Genomic DNA, 12,704 nt, shown 5'->3' on the forward strand with positions numbered 1-12,704 from the left:
TGAATGCAAAATGTTCCTCCAGTAGTTTTTGATGACACACTGCATTCATCTTGCCATCAGTTTTGACCAAATTTCCTGTGCCTTTGAAGCTCACACATCCCCAAAACATCAGCGATCCACCTCCATGTTTCACAGTAGGTATGGTGGACCTTTCATCATAGGCCTTGTTGACTCCTCTCCAAATGTAGTGTTTATGATTGTGGCCAAAAAGCTCAATTTTGGTCTCATCACTCCAAATTACTTTGTGCCAGAAGGTTTGAGGCTTCTCTCTGTGCTGTTTTGGCGTATTGTAAGTGGGATACTTTGTGACATTTTTGTAGCAATGGCTTTCTTCTGGCGACTCGACCATGTAGCCCATCTTTCTTCAAGTGCCTCCTTATTATGCATCTTGAAACAGCCACACCACATGTTTTCAGAGAGTCCTGTAATTCACCTGAAGTTATTGGTGGGTTTTTCTTTGCATCCTGAACAATTTTCCTGGCAGTTGTGGCTGAAATTTTAGTTGGTCTACCTGACCATGGTTTGTTTGTAAACAAGCTGAAGGGGATCCTGTGTGACAATGTTGACCAAATATGGTCATGACCATATCTGGTCAATTAGGTCACTGAGAAAACCTGCCAGCTTGTTTACATACAGAAGCCGGCCAACGATCTGTCATTTGCGATAGGAATAGCGGTGGATAAACATGCAGTTTCACAAGATGAATAGCTGTGCCAATGTCTTAAGCCGCGTACACATGGGCGGATTGTATGGCCTACTTAGTCCGCCGAAACACATTTCAGGATTTCACATTTCTCGTGTGTGGGCTTCAGCTGACTTTTTCAGCGTGCAGTCTGGCGGACTAAGTATTTCGGAATTTCCGTAATATTGTCCGTCATACTTTGGTTTCAGCGGACAATCCGCTCGTGAGTAGGCTAGTTCGACGGACTAAGAATGGCACATGCTCAGAAAGGATTTACACGGCGGAAGGTTGCATTGCTGTGTATTGGACTTCCTATTTCTAGTCCCGTCGTACGTGCTGTACACGTCATCGCGCAAGCTTTCAACGGACTGTTTGGCTATCCGTGTGTGGTCAAGTCCATTCATTCGAAAGTATGACGGACTGTCCGTCAGATTGTATGACGGACTAAGTAGGCCATACAATCCGCCCGTGTGTACGCGGCCTTATAAAATACACCCCTAAATGTTCTGCTTCTCTACTGTATGTAAACAGACCTAGGCATCTGTCATTTAGCGGCAGTAGCACTATCACCCTAAAATGCCAGAACCCTGGACGGCTTCTGTAAACAAGCTGGAGGGGATTCTATGTGAGATTGTTGACCAAATATGGTCATGACTATATCTGGTCAATGAGTCCACTCAGGATCTCTGCTGGCTTGTTTACATACAGAAGACAGCCAGGGATCTGTCATTTTCAACAGGAATACCGGCAGATAAACATGCAATTTCACATGAATGGCTATGGGAATTTTATATAAATACACCCCTACATGTTATGCTTCTGTATGTAAACAAATCTGGGCATCTGTCAGCATCTGTCATCTAGTGGCAGTAACACTTACACCCTTAAATGACAGATCAACCAGTTTGTGGTTGCAATCAAGTTGGAGGAGATCCTGCATGTCACTGTTGACCAAATAAGGTTATGGCCATATCTGGTCAATGAGGTCAACCAGGATGTCTGCCAGCTTGTTTATATACAAAAGCTGGCCAGGGATCTGTAATTTGTGACAGGAGTAGTGGCGGATACACATGCAGTTTTCCGAGATAAATGGCTGTGTGAATGTCTTAAGAAAACACTTCTGTAGCACCCTCTAGTGTGCCAAAAGTATAGTGCTATGTTTTTGGAAAGAGTAGGGAAATTTACAGGATTGGGTGGCAGCCGAGTCTGGGTTTGATTTGATCTGGGTTGTGAGTGACTCAGACCAGAGCTGGGTGACTTACAGGCAGCATCATCATGACCTCCCACTTCTTTCCAGAATGTTCTAGTGTTTACTGGAAAGGAAGGAGGAGAGGGGAGGGTGGCGCTGTCTGGGGTGTTCTAAGAAGCCCCCACCAATCCCCAACCTGGATCGGCAAGGGAAAGGCCTCCTTAAGTCCCCTTTCACACCACACCGCCCTTTGCATCGGCGGTAAAACGCCGCTATTTTTAGCGGCGTTTTACCGCCGGATTTGCGGCGCATTTCGGCCGCTAGCGGGGCGCTTTTACCCCCCGCTAGCGGCCGCGAAAGGGTTAAAGCCGCCGGTAATACGCTGCAATAGCGGCGTTTTGATGGCGGCATTACAGCACTGCCCCATTGATTTCAATGGGGAGCAGCGGTGGAGGAGCAGTAAACACAGTACAAAGACAATTGTATCTTGCCTACAGCCAAGCATGGTGGTGGGAGTGCCATGGTCTGGGGCTGCATGAGTGCTGCTGGCAATGGGGAGCTACAGTTCATTGAGGGAACCATGAATGCCAACATGTACTGTGACATACTGAAGCAGAGCATGATCCCCTCCCTTCAGAGACTGGGCCGCAGGGCAGTATTCCAACATGATAACGACCCCAAACACACCTCCAAGACAACCACTACCTTGCTAAAGAAGCTGAGGGTAATGGTGATGGACTGGCCAAGCATGTATCCAGACCTAAACCCTATTGAGAATCTGCGGCACATCCTCAAACGGAAGGTGGAGGAGAGCAAGATCTCCAACATCCACCAGCTCCGTGATGTTGTCATGGAGGAGTGGAAAAGGACTCAAGTGGCAACCTGCGAAGCTCTGGTGAACTCCATGCCCAAGAGGGTTAAGGTAGTGCTGGAAAATAATGGTGACCACACCAAATATTAACACTTTGGGCCCAGGGTGGACATTTTCACTTAAGGGTGTACTCACTTTTGTTGCCAGCGGTTTAGACATTAATGGCTGTGTTTTGAGAAGCCACTCGTCCATCCAGGCAGAGGTTGTGGTCGCTGTTGGGAAAGCGGTGAGATCTTTTAATTTACACTTCCCGAATCGGGAGGCTAGTACATAGAAATACACCCGCCAGTACCCCGATACACATTTACCTGCCAGCATTGATGCTCTTGAGCCTATACTGACTGCCGTGGAATTCCAGCCCCGCTATAGGAACTTCCTAATCGCATATCCTTCATTTACACTGTCATATACACCAATTTGCCCTGGCTTTCGTATCTTAACTCACTAATAGTGACCACTATTCACTTGTCTTATACATGGGGGGTGTATGGTTGTGTGTGGTGCCCATCTGAGTATAAAGACAACGTTGTCTTATTTTAATGGTCTGTTGGTGGTATTTTCTAAATACGTTTATTTTTTTGATTAATATTTAAGTGAATTTGCATAATAAAATTTCATATTTTTTGCTAAATTGCCTGATCCTCCGTGAAGAATTGCTTTTTGGAACTGTTCTTTCAGTTCCTATATTTTTTTTCTTATATGCCTAGGATCATACTAAGCTTAATTTTTCCAAGGTGTGAGTATTTAGCTAATTTCAAGCGGCTGCTGATATACAGCTGCAAAAAAAAATATGTGAACCCTTTTGGAATGATATGGATAAATTGGTCATAAAATGTGATCTGATCTTCATCTAAGTCCCAACAATAGACAATTACAGTCTGCTTAAACTAATAACACACAAATAATTAAACGTTACCATGTTTTTATTGAACACACCATGTAAACATTCACAGTGCAGATGGAAAAAGTATGTGGAGCCCTAGACTAATGAGATCTCCGAGAGCTAATTGGAGTGAGGTGTCAGCCAACTGGAGTCCAATCAATGAGATGAGATTGGAGGTGTTGGTTACAGCTGCCCCGCCCTATAAAAAACACACACCAGTTCTGGGTTTGCTTTTCACAAGGAGCATTGCCTGATGTGAATGATGCCTCACACAAAAGAGCTCTCAGAAGACCTACGAATAAGAATTGTTGACTTGCATAAAGCTGGAAAGGGTTATAAAAGTATCTCCAAAAGCCTTGCTGTTCATCAGTCCACGGTAAGACAAATAGTCTATAAATGGAGAAAGTTCAGCACTGCTGCTACTCTCCCTAGGAGTGGGCGTCCTGTAAAGATGACTACAAGAGCACAGTGCAGACTGTCCATTGAGGTGAAGAAGAATCCTAGAGTATCAACTAAAGACTTAAAAAAGTCTCTGACATATGCTAACATCCCTGTTAGCGAATCTACGATACATAGATTTGATACATGATTTCATGGGAGGATACCACAGAGGAAGCCACTGCTGTCCAATAAAAACATTGCTACATGTTTACAGTTTGCACAAGAGCACCTGGATGTTCCACAGCAGTTCTGGCAAAATATGCTGTGGACAGATGAAACCAAAGTTGAGTTGTTTGGAAGAAACACACAACACTATGCATGGAGAAAAAGAGGCACCAACATCAAAACTGTGAAGTATGGTGGTGGAGGCATCATGGTTTGGGGCTGCTTTGCTGCGTCGGGGCCTGGACGGATTGCTATCATCGAAGGAAAAATGAATTCCCAAGTTTATCAAGACATTTTGCAAGGGAACTTAAGGCCATCTGTCCACCAGCTGAAGCTCAACAGAAGATGGATGTTGCAGCAAGACAACGACCCAAAGCATAGAAGTAAATCAACAACAGAATGGCTTAAGCAGAAGAAAATACGCCTTCTGGAGCGGCCCAGTCAGAGTCCTGACCTCAACCTGATTGAGATGCTGTGGCATGACCTCAATAAAGCGATTCACACCAGACATCCCAAGAATATTGCTGAACTCAAACAGTTCTGTAAAGAGGAATGGTCAAGAATGACTCCTGACCGCTGTGCACGTCTGATCTGCAACTACAGGAAACGTTTGGTTGGAGTTATTACTTCCCAAAGGAGGTTCAACCAGTTATTAAATCCAAGGGTTCACATACTTTTTCCACCTGTACTGTGAATGTTTACATGGTGTGTTCAATAAAAACATGGTATCATTTAATTCTTTGTGTGTTATTAGTTTAACCACTTCAATACCGGGCACTTAAACACCTTCCTGCCCAGACCAATTTTGAGCTTTCAGCGCTGTCACACTTTGAATGACAATTGTTCGGTCATGCTACACTGTACCCAAATTATTTTTTTCCCACAAATAGAGCTTTCTTTTGGTGGTATTTGATCACCTCTACGGTTTTTATTTTTTGCTAAACAAATAAAAAAAGACAGAAAAATAAAAAAATAAATTTTTTTTTTGTTTCAATTTCAAAACTTTGTAAATAAGTAAGTTTTCTCCTTCACTGATGGGCACTGATGGGCACCGATGAGGTGGCACCAATGAAGTGGCACTGATGAGGTCGCATTGATGGGCACTGATATGTGGCACTGATAGGCAGGACTGATGGGCACCGATGAGGTGGCACCATTGAAGTGGCACTGATGAGGTGGCATTGATGGGCACTGATATGTGGCACTGATAGGCGGCACTGATGGGCACTGATAGGTGGCACTGATGGGCGTCACGGATGGGCACTGATAGGTGGCACAAATTGGCACTGATAGCTGGCATGGATTGGCATGGATAGGTGGCATGGATGGGCATGGATAGGCGGCACAGGTGGGCATGGAAGGGGCACTGATAGGCAGCACAGATGGGCACTGATAGGTGGCATGGATGGGCACTCATAGGTGGCACTGATGGGTGACAGGGATGGGCACTGATAGGTGGCACAAATTGGCACTGATAGCTGGCATGGATTGGCATGGATAGGTGGCATGGATAGTTGGCACAGATGGGCATGGATAAGCGGCACAGATGGGCATGGATGGGCACTGATAGGTGGCACAGATGGGCACTGATAGGCGGCATTGTATTGTATTATATTGTACTGATGGATGCCAATCAGTGCCAAACAATAATGCATGCCAATCAGTGATGCCCATTGTGGGCACTGATTGGCATCCATTGTGGGCACTGATTGGCATCCATTGTGGGCACTGACTGGCATCCCTGGTGGTCTAGGGTGGCTTACCTGGTGCTGGGCATCCCTGGTGGTCTGGTGGCATCCCTGGTGGTCCAGTGTGGGCATTCTTGAGGGGGCTGCGCTGATAATCGATTAGCACAGACCCCCCCCCCCCCATCAGAGGAGCACCGATCGGCGGCTCTTCCTATTTACACTGTGATCAGCCGTGATTGGACATGGCTGATCACGTGGTAAAGAGTCTCCATCAGAGACTCTTTACCGAGATCGTAGTTGCAGTGTGTCAGACTGACAACCAGCAACACCGATCGCAGCGAAGCGCGCCCCCGTGGGCACGCAGCGGCTTAATATCCTGATCATATCATATGACGTCCGGTCAGGATATTAAAACCACTTTGCCGCCGTCATTTTGTTATATGGCGGGCGGCAAGTGGTTAAGCAGACTGTGATTGTCTATTGTTGTGACTTGGATGAAGATCAGATCACATTTTTTTTTGTGCAGAAATCCACATCATTCCAAGAGGGTTCACATACTTTTTTCTTTTTTTTTTTGCAACTGTATTAAGCTATTTGCTTAGGAATTGGATTTGCATAGGTAGAGACTTTGAGTCATTTTTACCAAACCTTTTGTTTCCAGCAAATGTACACTGTTATACAAGCTGCACACTCACTACTTTACATTGTGGCAAAGTGTCATTTCTTCAGTGTTGTCACATGAAAAGATAGAAGAAAATATTTACAAAAATGTGAGGGGTGTACTTTCTTTTGTGAGAGACTGTAAATCAAAACGCCCGCAATAATAAAAGGAACAATGGGCAATATTTGTGGTGCGTACACACACGGCATACTTCTGATTCCGCTATTACCGACTCTTGCATAATTGCAAACACTTGGCCCGGGAAATAAGTAACGCGTTTTGTTCTGTTGTTGTGGCGTTGGTGTAAATATAGCTCGACTAATTCAATCCACATCTCCGCTTTGCAGAAAGGGCGCAGACCGTGGTTCCATGGCTCCCTCTGGAGACCATTTCCTGCATTACACAAGTGGAAAAGACGGAACGCTCTCCTTGGCGCTGGCGCTGGTCAACGTGGTTCTGGTGTCAGGCGCCATTCTCCTGTACTGCTCAATCTGTAAAAGGTAGGTTCAAAAAGAACTTTAAACAATGGGCCGAACGAATTCTTTTAAAGCTGAATTTCATGCAAACGGTTAAATACACAAATATAAAAAAATAAAAATGAAAAAAATACACCTACACTATATTGTCAAAAGTATTGGGACGCCTGCCTTTACACGCACGTAAACTTTAATGACATCACAGTCTAATGCCCTGTGCACACGGTCGGACTTTCCAGCGGAAAATGTGCGATCGGATCGTGTTGTCGGAAAATCCGATCGCGTCTGTGGGCTCCATCTGACTTTTTCCATCGTTTGAGTTTGAGATCTGGATCTAAATTTTTCCACACACATTTCCCCTCCTGGAAAAAATCTCACCCCACTGCCCCCCAAATTCCCCCCCTCCAAGCACAAGTCCTCTCTCCCAAGCCTAATCCCCTCCCCCAGAGCAAATCCTGTTACTCTTTTTCCAGCACAAATACCCCCGTCTTGCCCAAATACCCCCCAAATCACCCCTCCTAGCACATCCCCCAAATTTCCTCTACTAGAATGAATCTTATTTCCACTGCCCCCAAATTGCCCCTCTTAGCACGAGTCCCCCCCCCATCTCCCTCAGCACAAATCCCTCTCAATCCCCCCCACTAGCATACATTCTGCCCCCACCATCCTCCAACTCTGTACAAATTCCCCCTCCTAGCACATCCTCCCTCAAATTTCCCCTCCTAGAACAAGTTGTATCCCCTGTTCCCCCCAAAATTCCCCTCCTAGTACGAATTCCCTCTTCCAACACAAAACCCCCTAATCCCCCCTCTCTGAACAAATCTGCCCAGCCCCCCCCCCCAAAATCGCCCCTCCTATCACATTCCCTCCCTCACCCCCCCCCTCTGCGAAAATTCCCCCTCCCCAAAGGAATCACCCCTCCTGTCACATGCCCTCCCTCACCACTCCTCTCTGCGCAAATTCCCCCTCCCAAAAGAATCATCCCTCCTATCACATTCCCTCCCTCACTCCCCCTCTCTGCACAAATTCCCCCTCCCCAAAAAATCACCCCTCCTATCACATTCCCCCCAAATTTCCCCTCCTAGAAAAAAATAGTATGCCCACCGCCACTCAAATTCCCCCCCTTGCACAAGTTCACTACCCCTCTGAATCCCCCTTTGAGCACAAATCACCCCGTATCCTCTTCCTGTACAAATCAACCCCCCCACCCCCCTCCTAGCAGAAATCCTTCCCCTCATCCCCCCTCCCTGCACAAATCCCACAAAAATCACCCCTCCTAGCACATCCTCCCAAATGTCCCCTCCTAGAACAAATCTTACCCCCACTGCCCTCAAATTCCTCCTCCTAGCACAAATCCCCTCCCCCTTGAATCCGCCTGAGCACAAATCACCCCTTCTCCTCTTCAAGCACAAATCACCCTCGACCCCCCTTCTTAGCACAAATCCTTCCCATTCCCACGCCCTACACAAATCCCACAAAAATCACCCCTCCTAGCACATCCTCCCAAATTTCCTCCTACTAGCACAAATTTCCTCCCCCCACTGAACCACCTTGAGTACAAATCACCCTTTCTCCTCTTCCTGTACAAATCACCCCCCCATCCCCCTCCTAGCACAAATCCTTCCCCTCATCCCCCCTCCCTACAAAAATGCCACACAAATCTCCCCTCCCAGCAGATCCTCCCCAAGTTTCCCCTCCTAAAACAAACCTTGCCCCCTACTGCCACCAAATTCCTCCTCCTAGCTCAAATTCCCTCCCCCTTGAATCCCCCCCCCCAGCACAAATCACCCCTTCTCTTCAAGCACAAATCACTCTCAACCCCCCTTCCCAGCACCCCTCCTAGCACATACCCCCCCCCCCCCTCCAAATTTTCTTTCCTAGAACAAATCTTACCCTCACTGTCCCCAAATTCCTCCTCCTAGCACAAATCCCCTCCCCTTCAAATCCCCCAGAGCACAAATCACCCCTTCACGCACAGATAACCAGGAACCCCCTTCCTAGCACAAATCCTTCCCCCCATCTCCCTTCCCTACACAAATCCCACTCATATCACCCCTCCTAGCACATTCCCCCAAATGTTCCCTCCTAGAACAAATCTTTTCCCTGACATCCCCCAAATTCCTCCTTCTAGCACAAATAACCCCTTCCCCTCTTCCTGCACAAATCACCCTGCCCCCCATTACCCTCCTAGCACAAATATTTCCCCTCTTACCCCCTCCCTGTACAAATTCCACACATCCTCCCAAATTTTCCCTCCTAGAATGAATCCCCCCCGACGTCCCCTTAATTCCTCCTCAAATCAGCCCCAAATCACACCTCCCAGTACATCCCTCCTCAAACCCCCCGTTATTACTCATTTCAGCATGTAGCAGAAGGAACTCCTGGTGGTGCCCCCCCCCCTCACATAATACCAGCGCCCTGGGCAGCCGACCCTCCTGCCCCCCCCCCCCCCCCCTGTTATCTCAGCCCTGATCCCTTGCAAGGTACATTGGGGTGGCCCTAAAAGTTAGAATGATAAAGTTGATACTTGGGGGAGAATTTTTCCATTTTTTTTGGTAGCAGTTACTGTTTCCTAGCAATAAATACAAATTCATATCTTTTGTTGTATCTAGTCTGGTTCCAATTTATGAGCAGATAAATCACGCAGAGTAGCGGCAGATTGTCAGTTTGGATCTGCCCCACCTCTGAGCGGGGATCAGATGTCTTATTAATGACTATCGTTTTATGGTTTGACTCTGAGATATTGCCTTGTTGCCGGTATTTCCTTTCGACGTTTTGCAAAGGTTCTGCGATTCCTCTCGGAAAGTAACCTTTGTGATTGCAGGACGCGCACGGTAATCAGTTCCACCAGTTGGATGGCCTCGCGGAACGCGTACAGCTGTTAACATCTGTCAGGACAAAGCAGCCAAATTTCCGCAAGACGATTCGATATACTAGAGCTACAATGACAGGGCAGGAAGGTAACGCGGTGGAGAGGAAGTCTTCGAATTTCCTCCACATTCACCAAAAACACCGAGCCTTGGATCAAAGCTTGGGAACTAACGTGTGTTAGAGTTTGGCCAGCTGCCAGAGAAGCGGGGTCTGATTTCTATTTTCTGAATTGCATGTGTGTGTGTGTGTTAGCAGGTTCATGGTCGGCGCTAATTCAATCCAGGATCTGAACCAAAAACCCACCATATCTGAACACAAGAGTGGAACTCCAACCTTCCGTGCAGGCTCTTCTTCTCATGGACTGAAATGGCTTAGCCCACGTACACACGGTCGGAGATTTCGCCAACCAAATCCGTCAGATTTTGTCCGTCAGATTTAGTCCGACGGATTGTGTCCGAAACTGTTGCATACACACGGTCGGGCCAAGTTGGCGAAAAATCCGATCTTTCAGAACGTGATGACGTAATTTCGTTACGATGGGACTACATTCAGGCTAGTAGCCAATAGCTTTGATGTAGGAATTTGATCTGAGCATGCGTGGCACTTGGTCCGATGAAAATGCTCTACACATGATCGGATTAGGTCCGTCCGGCCCAGTTGGTCGGGAAATCTTTCCAACATGTTGGAAAATTGGGTCGGACAGAGATTCGGACGGAATCAGTCCGATGCATACCACACACAGTCGGATTATCTGACGACATGGTCCGATAAGACTCATTCCAACAGATTCTCCGACCGTGTGTAAAAGGGCATACTCTTACTTTTTGGCACATTACCTCCCGTGCAGGCTCTTCTCATGGACTGAAATTACTTATCCCACGTACACACGACCGGACTAGGTCTGGCGGTCTTTTGGCAGAGTTCAGAGGGACTTTCCAAATGAACGTACTTGGCCACACACAATCACACCAAAGTCCAACGGATTCGAATGTGATGATGTACGACTGGACTAGAATAAGGAAGTTCATAGCCAGTAGCCAATAGCTGCCCTAGCGCCGGTTTTTGTCCGTCGGACTAGCGTACACACGAACGGATTTCTCGGTCCGGCGGAGTTCCGGTGGGAAAATTTAAAACATGTTCTATTTCTAAAGTCCGCTGGATTTTTGGCAAGCAAAGGTCCCGATGGAGCCCACACACGATCGAATTGTCCGAATCGGACTCGTTCTGTCGGACCTTTGCTGTCAAAAAGTCTGGTCGTGTGGCACATGGCATTACTCTTATTTTATGGCACACTACCTCCCGTGCCGGCTCTTCTTCTCATAGACTGAAATGGCTTACTCTTACGTTACGGCACACTACCTCCCGTGCAGGGTCTTCTTCTCATGGACTGAAATGGCTTACTCTTATTTGATGGCACACTACTTCCCATGCCGGCTCTTCTCATGGACTAAAATGGCTTACTCTTATTTTATGGCACACTACCTCCCGTGCAGGCTCTTCTTCTCATGGACTGAAATGGCTTACTTTTATTTCATGGCACATTACCTCCCGTGCCGGCTCTTCTCATGGACTGAAATGGCTTACTCTTATTTTATGGCACATTACCTCCCGTGCCGGCTCTTCTCATGGACTGAAATGGCTTACTCTTATTTTATGGCACATTACCTCCCGTGTCGGCTCTTCTCATGGACTGAAATGGCTTACTCTTATTTTATGGCACACTACCTCCCGTGCAGGCTCTTCTTCTCATGGACTGAAATGGCTTACTCTTATTTTATGGCACATTACCTCCCGTGCCGACTCTTCTTCTCATGGACTGAAATGGCTTACTCTTACGTTATGGCACACTACCTCCCATGCAAGGTCTTCTTCTCATGGACTGAAATGGCTTACTCTTATTTTATGGCACACTACCTCCCATGCAGGCTCTTCTTCTCATGGACTGAAATGGCTTACTATTACGTTATGGCACACTACCTCCCAGGCGGGCTCTTCTTCTTACGGACTGAAATGGCTTACTCTTATTTTATGGCACACTACCTCCCGTGCCGGCTCTTCTTCTCATGGACTGAAATGGCTTACTCTTATTTTATGGCACACTACCTCCCGTGCCGGGTCTTCTTCTCATGGACTGAAATGGCTTACTCTTATTTTATGGTACACTACCTCCCGTGCAGGGTCTTCTTCTCATGGACTGAAATGGCTTACTCTTATGTTATGGCACACTACCTCCCGTGCCGGCTCTTCTTCTCATGGACTGAAATGGCTTACTCTTATGTTATGGCACACTACCTCCCGTGCCGGCTCTTCTTCTCATGGACTGAAATGGCTTACTCTTATTTTATGGCACACTACCTCCCGTGCCAGGTCTTCTTCTCATGGACTGAAATGGCTTACTCTTATTTTATGGTACACTACCTCCCGTGCAGGGTCTTCTTCTCATGGACTGAAATGGCTTACTCTTATGTTATGGCACACTACCTCCCGTGCCGGCTCTTCTTCTCATGGACTGAAATGGCTTACTCTTATGTTATGGCACACTACCTCCCGTGCAGGGTCTTCTTCTCATGGACTGAAATGGCTTACTCTTTTTTTATGGCACACTACCTCCCGTGCCGGCTCTTCTCATGGACTGAAATGGCTTACTCTTATTTTATGGCACACTACCTCCCGTGCAGGCTCTTCTTCTCATGGACTGAAATGGCTTACTCTTATTTTACTACACACTGTGAGCTTCTCTCAAAACTCATTAGAAGCTACAGCAAGCCCAATAAAGC

At 46.9% G+C, this 12,704-nt stretch overlaps 1 protein-coding gene across 1 annotated transcript in view; it reads left to right on the forward strand.

Annotated features, from left to right (window-relative positions):
- Positions 1-12,704, forward strand: part of LOC143989202 (uncharacterized) — a 106,750-nt gene that overhangs the window by 35,417 nt on the left and 58,629 nt on the right. The window contains exon 2 of the mRNA XM_077489252.1: positions 6,928-7,080. Coding sequence (XP_077345378.1) covers positions 6,950-7,080 — 131 coding nt within the window. The 5' untranslated portion in view covers positions 6,928-6,949. The remainder of the gene's footprint in view (positions 1-6,927; positions 7,081-12,704) is intronic.

This window comes from Lithobates pipiens, unplaced genomic scaffold, assembly GCF_037356315.1.
Source record: "Lithobates pipiens isolate NorthernLeopardFrog02 unplaced genomic scaffold, aLitPip1_a1.2 Scaffold_18, whole genome shotgun sequence".
In the NCBI taxonomy this organism is placed as follows: domain Eukaryota; kingdom Metazoa; phylum Chordata; class Amphibia; order Anura; family Ranidae; genus Lithobates; species Lithobates pipiens.